A 12,202-nucleotide genomic window follows, 5' to 3' on the forward strand; every position below is an offset into this window, starting at 1 on the left:
ATTTTGTCCAGCCCATTTTTGGAGTTTGGTGTGACGTTATGTCCAATTTGCTTTAAGAAACATGTGTATAGCAAAACATGTGTTACTGCAATCCTTTTCTATGAGAAATACTTAATTTTCTTGAAAAATTTCAGGGGTGCCAACATTTACGGCCATGACTGTATATGTTGCCTGTTTTGATGAATTTTTAATAAAGCATGTTCTACCAAGTCCTGGCTGCTGAAAATACAATACCTAAACAGAAGTAACAAGACATGTATCTGGGTCAACTAGGGAAGTATAACGGAGTATGAGAAAGTAGATGTTGTTCCTAAATATAACGTTTAAAAAAAATAGATAGTTTTGTATTCAATTATATATAAAGTTAATGATAACATCACTTATGTTTTGTATTAGGTTGTATGCGTCCTGCATTCATTAAAGGGGTTATCCAGGAAAAAAGTTTTTTATATATATCAACTGGCTCCAGAAAGTTAAACAGATTTGTAAATTACTTCTATTAAAAAATCTTAATCCTTTCAGTACTTATGAGCTTCTGAAGTTAAGGTTGTTCTTTTCTGTCTCAGTGCTCTCTGATGACACGTGTCTCGGGAAACGCCCAGTTTAGAAGAGGTTTGCTAGGGGGATTTGCTTCAAAACTGGGCGTTTCCTGAGACACGTGTCATCAGAGAACACTTACAAAGAAAATAGCAACCTTAACTTCAGAAGCTCATAAGTACTGAAAGGATTAAGATTTTTTAATAGAAGTAATTTACAAATCTGTTTTACTTTCTGGAGCCAGTTGATATAAAAATTTTTTTCCTTGATAACCCCTTTAAAGTTAATACAAATGTAAGCAGTTCTATATATTTTTTTTTTTTTTCCTGCCATTGTAGGAACTGTACCCAGTGGTGAACGGAGGAGTAGCAGAGACAACAGAGTTGCTTGCAGAAAGATTTGATCACATTTTATATACTGGGAATACAGTTGTTGGCAAAATAATCATGACAGCAGCAGCTAAGTACCTAACACCTGTCACCCTTGAACTGGGAGGAAAGAGTCCATGTTACATTGATAAGGACTGTGATATTGATATTGCCAGCAGGTAAGTTTTATTAAGGTCAAGGTTTATACGCAAACTCAGTTATCAGGATTTTTCAGTGTTTGACCTACAATTTTTCGAATATATGACAATGAATTCGAGCCAATCAAGTGGGCTGCAGCAATATTCTGCTTTTCGAATTGCAGGCAGCCAGTCGCTCATGTGACTTTTACAACATAAGAATGATTTGTGCACTGTGGTTTGACCTGTTAAGGACGAACGGCGTACATGTACGCCCTTGCGTCCTGGTACTTAAGGAGCAGTGAGTGTCGGCTGCTATGAGTAGCCTCACACACAATGCCTACCGCTTCCCGACATTTAACCCTTTAGACACTGGAACAATGCCGAAAAAAAAAAGTTTCTAAAATTATATAAAGCCCCCTCCCCGAATAAAAAAAAAAAATCAAATCCCCCTTATTTTCCCATTTAAAAATAAATAAATAAATAAAAAAAAGGGAAAATATATACACATTTGGTATCTCAGCATGTGTAAATGTCCAAACTATTAAAATATAATTTTTCTGATCCTGCACGGTAAATGGCGTAAACTTTAAAAACAAACAAAAAAAAAATACCAAACAGAAAAAATTAACCACATCATATATTGGAAAGAAGTTAATAAAAAACGATCAAAAAGTCCCATATAATAATAGTACTGAGAAAAACTACAGATGACAGCGCAAAAAATGAGCCCTCATACCTCCCTGTATACGGAAAAATAAAAAGTTATAGGGGTCAGAAAATTACAATTTTATGCCTACCAATTTTGTTCAAAAAAATTTACTTTCTCTATCGGCTCCATTGGGGGACACAGACTCTGGGTATATGCTGCTGTCTCTAGGAGGCTTGACGCTATGGTAACCAAAAAGTCGGCTCCTCCCAGCAGGATATACCCGCCTCCAGGCCACTGAGCAATTCAGTTTTTTGCTTAGTGTCTTAAGGAGGTGGACACTGGTCTGGTGTTCTCTAGACCAGGTCTCATATTTTTTTTTTTTTTTTTTAGGTTTAGGGAATGTGTTAGTGCTTTATTCCTTTTTCTTTCTGTTTTCAGGTGGGGACTCAGGAACTGCGGTTCACTGTTTCCCCATTGCGAGAGGTGGCAGGCATCTTGGATGTACTGTTAACCCCCTCTCGCCAACGGTCAGTGCTTGGGGTTGTGTCTCATGGGTCCGGGTCCCCCTACCTCCCTGTTTGCCTCGCTATGAGCTTGGGTTACGGCAGGTGACAATGCTGACTGAAGACTACATTCTGAAGACTTCTTTAGGTAAGTTCTTCAGCATAGGTGAGTATTTTCCTTTCCCTAGGTCTTGCAACAGCTGGATACCCCTTTTTTTTTTTTTTTTTTTTGGGACCTATCCTACAGAAGCTGGGGCTGGCCGTGGAATACTTTATTCTTTCCTGCAGGGGGATTGTTTTTTATTATATGGGGGAGCAGTGGAGCTATGGGGCAGTGTTTCACAGTACAGGCACTTTATTTGGGCAATGTGTTTTACTTGTACACGCCGCAGGTTTCTCCCTGCGGGCGTGTGCGCCTTTTCACTTTCGGCAGCCGCGGCTGCCGACGGCACTTCGATCGCTCCGTTCCCCGGGCGCATAGGAGCTCACTACTGGCGGCGTGTGCGCTCAGGATCCGGAGCGGGCGCCAATACTAAGTCTCGCTGTATTTCTTCGGCGGCCCGGCGGACATTAGCTCCGCCCACCAGGCCGCATAAGTGCTTCAGCAGCGCAAAATAGCCGCCAATCAGCGCCGTGCGCGCGTTTAGGGCCGTGCAGGGGCCAATCACAGCGCCTTTGCCTCTGACCCGGCCTCTCCCTCCTATTGGCCGGCGTCTTTTCTCTCTCCTCACAGCCACGGTGTGGAGTTCTCCTCACAGCAGCTGCCTTGGGACACAGACTTGGGTGAGACTGTTCATTTTTTTGCTATGTCCGTGCCCAGAACTGTTCCTCCCTCTAAGCAGATATCGGGAATATTAATTACCCATTATGCTTGTAAAATTTGCTCTGCAAAAATGCCAGGTTCTGCTGAATCCACTTGTTCTGCCTGCTCCCCCAGACCCCCCTGCTATTTCTAACCCAGGTGCTTCTTCAGACCCGGTGGGTTCGGCCGCCCCTCCAGTCTGGGTTTCCTCCCTCTCCCAGTCTATATCCGACTTGGCACAGGTCTCCCGTTCTGTGGTGACTGCCTTGGAGAGGTCTACCCTTCACCGGCCCTCTAGAAGGTCCCGTTCTCCTTCTCCCTACGCTTCGCATAAGCGTAATAGGGGTGACTCATCCCCGGAGTCTTCTGGTAGACACGGGCGTTCCTCTCGCAGGTCTCGCCCGACTGCTTCTTCAGGCCACACGCGTCACTCTTCCAGAGGACATTCCCGTGGTCACCGCTCTGGCTCTCCTGAACCACGTACCAGGTCGGAGTCTCCCTCTTCCAGGGCCGCCTACACTCGTTCACACTCTCCTGGAGAACTGGCGGACGAGGTTTCCAATTCGGCATCTGATTCAGAGGACCGTTCGGACTCAGTGGACACGGTGAACTCATTGGTTATGGCCATAAGAGACACCTTTAACCTGGAGGACCCAGGAACTTCGGATGCAGCTCCAGAAGTATCCTTTCATCGTGCCCGACCGGCACCCAAAGTGTTCAGCTCTCACGCTGAATTTGATGCCATTCTAGAATCTGCCTGGAAGCACCCTGAAAAGAAGGGACTGAAGAAGGTTCAAGCGAGATATCCTTTCGCCAAGGACCTTGTCTCCAAAGTGACTTCCCCTCCGTCGGTGGATCCTTCGGTTTCCCGCCTCTCTAAAGCTACTACTTTGCCGCTGGCGGATGTAGCTGCCTTCAAGGATCTGGCAGACAAAAAGGTTGAGTCTTTAGCGAAGTATGCCTTTGAAGCAGCGGGTTCCTCTATGCTTCCTGCCTTCGCCTCCACCTGGGTGTCTAAGGCCCTTTCGGTTTGGCATTCCCAACTCCGTCAGGGCATACTTTCGGGATCTCCCCCGGAAGAACTGTCTGCTCTGGCCCTCCAATGTTCCAAAGCTGGAGACTTTCTGTGTTCTGCTTCTTTGCACTCGGCTCGCTGCGCTGCCTTTGCCACCGGTAATCTTGTGGCCGGCCGTCGTTCCATTTGGCTTAAAACTTGGAACGCGGATGCTGCATCTAAGAAGTCTCTCACCGAGATTCCTTTTACCGGTTCCCGACTTTTCGGCAAGCGCCTGGATGAGATTATCTCTGAGGCGACAGGTGGCAAGAGCTCTTTATTACTTCAAAACAAGTCTAGCACTTATTTCCGCAAAAAGTCTTCTTCCTTTCAGACGTCTGGCCCCTCTATAGGGTCCGGCCAGGCACCTCCACGTGACAAGGCAGCCCCCTTTTTCAAGGCGAGCCCCTCTTGGAAGTCGGACACCAACCGTTCCAACCGTTTTGCGGCCACATCAGGCAACCGCAAACCCACTTCTGCATGAAGGGACGCCCCCACCCGCTGTTTTTTCTCGGGTGGGAGGTCGCCTCTTTGCTCTTTCGAGATGTTTGGACCACGCACATTAAGGACTCCTGGGTCAGGGACGTGGTGTACAACGGATACCGGATAGAATTTGCCTCCCTTCCGAGGGATCGTTTTTTTCAGTCACGTGTTCCCGATCTCCCTCGCTTGCGAGGGAATTTCGGGAGGCTCTACAGTCCCTTCTCGTCCAGGATATCATTGTCTTTCAGGGTTTCTATTCCAATCTTTTCGTGGTTCCCAATAAAAACTGTTCTGTTTGGCCAATCCTGGATCTCAAACGTCTCAACCAACATCTTCCTATCCGCCATTTCCGAATGGAATCTCTCCGTTCGGTGGTGGCATCTATGGATCAAGGGGAGTTTCTTTCCTCTGTGGACATCAAGAATGCCTACCTCCACGTTCCAATTTTTCCCGGACACCAGCGGTACCTCTGCTTTGCGGTTCCGGAAGGTCGTTATCAATTTGTGGCTCTCTCCTTCGGTCTGGCCACAGCGCTACGAGTCTCTACCAAAATTCTGGCACCTGTGGTAGCTCTGTTACGGTCAAGAGGGTTTTCAGTGATACCCTACTTGGACGACCTCCTCATCAAGGCCTCCACCAGAGCCCAGGCTCTGGAGAATGTGAGCCTCACACTTCAGACCTTATGTCGCTTCGGGTGGATTATCAACCAAGACAAGTCAGTTCTCTCCCCACCCAGTCTCTGATCTTCTTAAGGCTTCAGTTCGGCTCGGATTCACCTCCCGCCGGACAAACGTCTGACCCTCTTATCGGGAGTCTGCTCCCTCCGGATACCATCCCAAGTCACCATCCGTACTTTAATGGAAGTCCTGGGTCGGATGGTGGCAGCCATGGAGGCCGTACCCTTTGCCCAGTTTCATTACCGTCCTCTTCAGCTGGCGATTCTTGCACACGATGGGACAGGTCCTCACTCGCGCGCTCTCTCTCTCTCTGTCTCTGTCTCTCTCTCTGTCTCTCTCTCTGTCTCTCTCTCTGTCTCTCTCTCTCTGTCTCTCTCTCTGTCTCTCTCTCTCTCTGTCTCTCTCTCTCTCTCTGTCTCTCTCTCTCTCTCTCTGTCTCTCTCTCTCTCTCTCTGTCTCTCTCTCTCTGTCTCTCTCTCTCTCTCTCTCTGTCTCTCTCTGTCTCTCTCTCTCTGTCTCTCTCTCTCTGTCTCTCTCTCTCTGTCTCTCTCTCCCTCTCTCTCCCTCTCTCTCCCTCTCCTCGCTCTAGCTGTGGATACCCTAGTAATTCCGTGGTCGGGCTTTGTCATGCCCTACCTGTTCCCTCCTCTCCCCCTCCTTCCCAGGGTTCTGAGGAAGCTCAAGGCAAAAGGAGTCCCCGCCATTCTGGTGGCTCCAGACTGGCCTCAAAGGGCAAGGTACGCCGACGTGGTCTGGCTTCTGCACGACGTTCCGCTCCGCCTTCCACTTCGTCCAGACCTACTGTCACAGGGTCCCATTTGCCACCCCAATTTACAGTCATTGCATTTCACGGCATGGCGGTTGAGACCGCGGTTCTATGGGCCCACGGCTTCTCTTCCCAGGTAATTCGCACCATGCTAAGGGCTCGCAAGCCCTCCTCTGCGAAAATTTATCACCGTACCTGGCGGGCTTACTTTCGTTGGTGCGAAGCTCAGACCTTTTCTCCAGTTACCTTTTCTCCAGTTACCCGTCTCCTCTCCTTTTTGCAGTCGGGGTTGGAACAAGGGCTGGCTCTCGGCTCCCTTAAGGGTCAGGTTTCTGCCCTTTCCATTCTCTTTCAGCGTCCTCTGGCTTCCAACTCGCATGTCCGGACCTTCCTTCAGGGCGTGGCACACGCTGTCCCTCCTTATCGGTCCCCTTCTCCCCCTTGGGACTTGAACTTGGTTCTAGGCGCTCTCCAGGACGCACCTTTTGAGCCTCTTAGGGAGGTTCCCCTTCGCCTCCTATCCTGGAAGCTGGCTTTTCTTATAGCTATTACTTCTGTGGGAGCATCCTGGGCTCTCCGAAACAAGGCATCGGCCTCTCAGATCTGTAAGGCGGCCACCTGGTCGTCTTTGCACATTTTTTCGAGGTTCTACCAGGTTCATACTTTCGCATCGGCTGATGCTAGTCTGGGCCGTAAAGTGTTGCAGGCGGCGGTGGTACAGCTGACTGCCTGACCTTTTTTCTCTGCCCACCCAAGGGACGGATTTGGCACATCCCAGAGTCTGTGTTCCCTAATGGAACCGATAGAGAAAAGGAGATTTTTTAGACTTACCGTAAAATCTCTTTCTCGAAGGATCCATTGGGGGACACAGCTCCCGCCCTTTTTGGTTATCTGTCCGAGGGAGTGTACAGTTAATTTTTCTTTTGGTTCTCGGACAGTTCATGTTTTTTTTTCCCTTTGACCTGTCGGTCTCCTCCTATTGCTCTGGGACTAAAACTGAATTGCTCAGTGGCCTGGAGGCGGGTATATCCTGCTGGGAGGAGCTGACTTTTTGGTTACCATAGTGTCAAGCCTCCTAGAGACAGCAGCATATACCCAGAGTCTGTGTCCCCCAATGGATCCTTCGAGAGAGATTTTACGGTAAGTCTAAAAAATCTCCTTTTTTATTATTTTTTTATTTTTTGTTTTTTTAAACAGTACAATAATAGAAAAACTATCAATTGGGTATAGTTTTAATTGAATTGACCTACAAATAAAAGATAATGTATCATTTTTACTATATAGTGCGTTGGGTAAAAACCAACCCCCTTCCAAAAAAATTGCTAATTTGCGCCATACATTTTATGGTTAAATGAAAGATGTCATTACAAAGCACAATTGTTTGCGCAAAAAGCAAGCCCTCATATGGTCTCTAGGTGAAAAAATAAGAGTTATGGATTTTAAAAAGAGAGTAGGAAAAATGAAAATTAGCTTAACCCCTTAAGGACTCAGGGTTTTTCCGTTTTTGCTCTTTCGTTGTTTCCTCCTTACCTTTTAAAAAATAATGTAAAATTTTGCACCTAAAAAAAAACCATGATGGTTTATTTTTTGCGCCACCAATTCTATTTTTGTAATTAAATCAGTCATTTTACCCAAAAATCTACAGCGAAACGGGAAAAAAAAATGTGCAACAAAATTGAAGAAAAAACGCCATTTTGTAACGGGGCGTCCGTTTCTATGCTGTAGGTCCATACAATTAAAATGATACCCTAGGTTTCATTTTGTCATACTTCTGGAAAAAATCATAACTACATGCACTAAAATGAATACATTTAAAATTGTCATTTTCTGACATCTATAACTTTTTTTATTTTTCCGCATACGTGGCAATATGAATGCTTATTTTTTGCGCCGTGATCTGAAGTTTTTAGCGGTACTATTTTTGTATTGATCTGACTTTTTGATCGCTTTTTATTCATGTTATCATGATATAAAAAGTTGCCAAAAAAAGCTATACGCTTTGGACTTTAAACTGGGGATTGACCAATTATCGGCCAATATTCACAATTTTGGACATTATCGGCAATTACCTTGCCCATAATCCGATAATGCAACGCGGTTTTATAATTACCTGTTTCCGGGGTCCACGCTACTTCTGGTTCCTGCTGCATGCTGCGTTACGCTGTGCGCTGCGCAATGGCGAGTGACGTCCTCAACGCGACGTCACCATCAGTGCGCACAGTGACAGCTCAGGACGCTGCCGGAGCCAGAAGTAGCACGGACCCTGGGAAGAGGTAATTATAAAACCGGGGATGGGGGAGGCAATGGGGCAGCGGTGGTGGTTGGACTAGGGAGCGGCAGGGGGAGAGAAGCAGGCAGCGGCGGTCTCTGGCCAGAGGATGGATGGGCAGCGGCAGTGGTTGGACTCAGGAGGACCCCAGGACAGACAGGGGGAGAGAAGCGGGTGGCGGCAGTGGTCTCTGGCCCCGCAAAAGCCTCTGCAGTTCATTGATTTAAAGCACCCGCTTTAAATCGAATATCTGCAGCGGCTTCTTGGGGGGTGGAGAAATAGCCGATAACTTATACCGGAATATCGGTATAAGTTATCGGCCTGAGAGACCACTGATTATCGGTATCGGTCGATCCCTACTTTAAACCTAGCGGTTTAATTAACAATATATTTTTTTTATAATTCGGACATTTCCACACGCGGCGATGCCACATATGTTTTTTATTTACAGTTTTGTTTTTTTGTTTTTTTTTTATGGGAAAAGTGGGGGGGGGGTGAGTCTAACTTTTATAAGGGAAGAGGTTAAATGTTCTTTCTTAACTTTTTTTTTTTTTTTTCCACTTCTTTTCTTTGCAATGTTATAGCACCATAGGGCTATAACACTGCACATACTGATCTTTTAGATTGATTATTGTTATCCCATAGGATAACATTGACCAATGCTTCTGCCGCTTGACTGCTCATGCCTGGATCTCAGGCACTGAGCAGTCATTCGGCGATCAGACGCGCAGGAGGCAGGTAGGGGCCCTCTTTGTGTGTTCCAGCTGTTCGGGATGCCGCTATTTTGCCAGGGCGGTCCCGAACAGCCGGCTGAGCTAGCCGGGAGTAGTTTGCTTTCACTTTAGATGTGGCGATCAACTTTGAACGCCATGTCTAAAGGATTAATAGCGCGTGGCCCCGCAATCAGTGCCGCACGCTATTGGCCACGGGTCCTGGGCCCGATCCGCTATGACGCGGGGCCCCGCGTTATAGAAAGGGAGCGGACTCAGGACATACAGGTACACCCTGAGTCCTTAAGTAGTCAAAGAGGTACTCTGCCGGAAAAAAACATCTTATTCCCTATCCAAAGGTTAGGGGATAAGATATCTGATCGTAGGGGTACCCCTGCTATATCTGGCTCAGCAGCAGCGGCGTCCGGAACACTGAAGTTTGGAGTTTTTCGTGTGCGTGACGTCACGCCACGCCTCCTCCATTCATGTCTATGTGAAGGGACGTGGCGGCTAGTACGTAGCCATCACGCCTCCTCCCATAGACGTGAATGGAGGGGGCGTGGCGGCTGTAGTCGCCAGTCATCGGCATGGAGCGGAGTTTGCTTTGTTGACTGGATGACTGTTGCAGCGCTGGAGATTGTGGGGGTGGCGGGACCCCAGCGATCAGGCAGCTTATTGGATAGGGGATAATATGTTTTCCGGCGGAGTACTCCTTTAAGGCCAAATTGGGCTTGGTCCTTTTGAAAGTACCTGTCACCAAATAAACTTTTCTAAACTAACTCAGGCTATGTTCCCTAACTACTCCTCCAACCCATAAAAAACTTTTTTTTTTAAAGCTTTTTAACCCCTTAAGGACAAGGCGTTTTTCGTTTTTTGCTCTTTAGTTTTTTCCTCCTTACCTTTAAAAAATCATAACTCTTTCAATTTTGCACCTAAAAATCTGTATTATGGCGGATTTTTTGCACCAACAATTCTACTTTGTAATGACATCAGTCACTGTACCCAAAAATCTACCGTGAAACGGAAAAAAAAAATCATTGTGCGACAAAATTGAAAAAAAAAATGCCATTCTGTAACTTTTGGGGGCTTCCGTTTCTACGTAGTACATTTTTCGTCAAAAATGACACCTTTTCTTTATTCTCTAGGTCCATACGGTTAAAATGATACCCTACTTGTATAGGTTTGATTTTGTATTACTACTGAAAAAAAATCATAAATACATGCATGAAAATGTATACGTTTAAAATTGTCATTTTCTGAGCCCTATAACTTTTTTATTTTTCCATGTTCATGGGGCTATGAGGGCTCACTTTTTTCACCGTGATCTGAAGTTTTTGTCGGTACCATTTTTGCATTGATCGGACTTTTTGATTTTTATTAATCTTTTCATGATATAAAAAGTGACCAAAAATACGCTATTTTGGACTTTGGAATTTTTTGGCGCGTACGCCATTGAACGTGCGGTTTAAAAAGCAGTATATTTTCATAATTCTGACATTTCTGCGAAACCACATGTTTATTTTTATTTACACATTTTTTTTTCTTTTTTTTTTTTTTTTGGGAAATGCCAGGTGATTCAAACTTTTATTATAGGGGAAGGGATCATTGAAAGGCTTAATGATTTTTTTTACACTTTTCTTATGCCATATTATAGCTCCTGGGGGGGGGGGGGGCTATAACATTGCATGTACTGATCTTTACCACTGATTGCTGCATTCCTATGGAGATGCATCAATCAGTGTTTTCGGCGATTGAATGCTCAAGCCTGGATCTCAGGCTTGAAGCATTCATTCGGTGATCGGACTGCAGGAAGGAAGGTAAGAGACCTTCCTCCTGAAGTACAGCTGTTCGGGATGCCGCAATTATACCGCGGCGATCCCGAACAGCTCCCTGAGCTAACCGGCACATTTTACTTTCACTTTTAGCCGCGCGGCTCAGCTTTGAGCGCGCGCCTAAAGGGTTAATAGGTGCCACGCGCTATTAGCAGCGGGTCCCTGCTTCACTATGACGCCGGGCCCGCCGTGATATGATGCGGGGTTACCGTGTAAGTTTACGCCCTTGGTCCTTAACAGGTTAAAGCTCTGTATCTTACCTTTTTATTCTTGTTCACATAGTGCAATCTCTCAGCAGGAGAAATTGGGCAATTCACAGCAGGTGTGACATCACTGAATCTTGCTAGGAGACCACTTTCGCCCTCACATGGTTGCAATGCTGTGATGAATAGAAGACCTCAAGCTCGGTGCAGCTTTCAGTGAGGCTCTGTGCAGCTTTCAGTGAGGCTCTGTGCAGCTTTCAGTGAGGCTCTGTGCAACTGTCAATCAAGCCCAGTGCAGAGAAACACTTTCTGAGTTTGGTCTCCTGCCAGTCCTGGAGGAGACCAAACTCACTGTATTAATTGTGGCAGGGAAGAGAACAGAGCCACCTAGTGGCTGTTTTTTCTATTACATTTTAAACATATTTATGTTGATGATTTTAAAAGGAAGTGAATGGGAAAGTGTCTGCTAACCACACATGGAACACGATTTTAAAAGTTTTATTTGGTGACAGGTACTCTATAAGGGGTAAATTATTGATATATATGAATTTTTTGCCATATACACATTTCTGTTTGTCTACTCTAAATGTTTTATTCATATATATATATATATATATATATATATATATATATATATATATATAATATATATATATATATTTTTTTTTTAAATAGACGTATAACTTGGGGAAAGTTTGTAAACTGTGGACAAACATGTATCGCTCCTGACTATGTTCTATGTGATAAATCCATCCAAGGTAAACTGATCGAGAAGATCAAGGAGACACTAAAGGTATGTCACATTTACATTTTCAGCTTCTGCTTTTCTTTAAAACCTTTGCTGTTTATCTTTGTATAAAATCTGGACTTCCAAGGTTTGGTGGTTACACAGTTAAATAACTGATAAGGTTAAAAAAAAAAAAAAAAAAAAAAAAAAAAGACTCAGGTCCATCAAGTCCAACCTATAACCCTTGATCCAGAGGAGTGCAAACAAAAAAAACCTTTTATAAGGCATTCACCCATACTAGGGGAAAAATTCCCTGCCAATTTCCCTTCACGTCCACAAATTCAAAATACAATGAAAATAAAAGTACTGTAATTCTCTAGAGTTTCCACAAACAATAATTAAAGGGGTATTCCAGGAATTTTTTTTGACTATGTTACAGGGGCTGTAAAGTTAGTGTAGTTCATAATATAGTGTAGTTCATA

At 45.1% G+C, this 12,202-nt stretch overlaps 1 protein-coding gene across 3 annotated transcripts in view; it reads left to right on the forward strand.

Moving 5' to 3' along the window:
• Window positions 1-12,202, forward strand: part of ALDH3A2 (aldehyde dehydrogenase 3 family member A2) — a 69,802-nt gene that overhangs the window by 21,311 nt on the left and 36,289 nt on the right. For all 3 annotated transcript variants that reach the window (XM_056556721.1, XM_056556723.1, XM_056556722.1), the window contains exons 5-6: window positions 876-1,084; window positions 11,669-11,786. In XM_056556721.1, coding sequence (XP_056412696.1) covers window positions 876-1,084; window positions 11,669-11,786 — 327 coding nt within the window. The remainder of the gene's footprint in view (window positions 1-875; window positions 1,085-11,668; window positions 11,787-12,202) is intronic.

The sequence above is a fragment of the Hyla sarda genome, chromosome 2 (genome assembly GCF_029499605.1).
Source record: "Hyla sarda isolate aHylSar1 chromosome 2, aHylSar1.hap1, whole genome shotgun sequence".
Lineage (NCBI taxonomy): Eukaryota > Metazoa > Chordata > Amphibia > Anura > Hylidae > Hyla > Hyla sarda.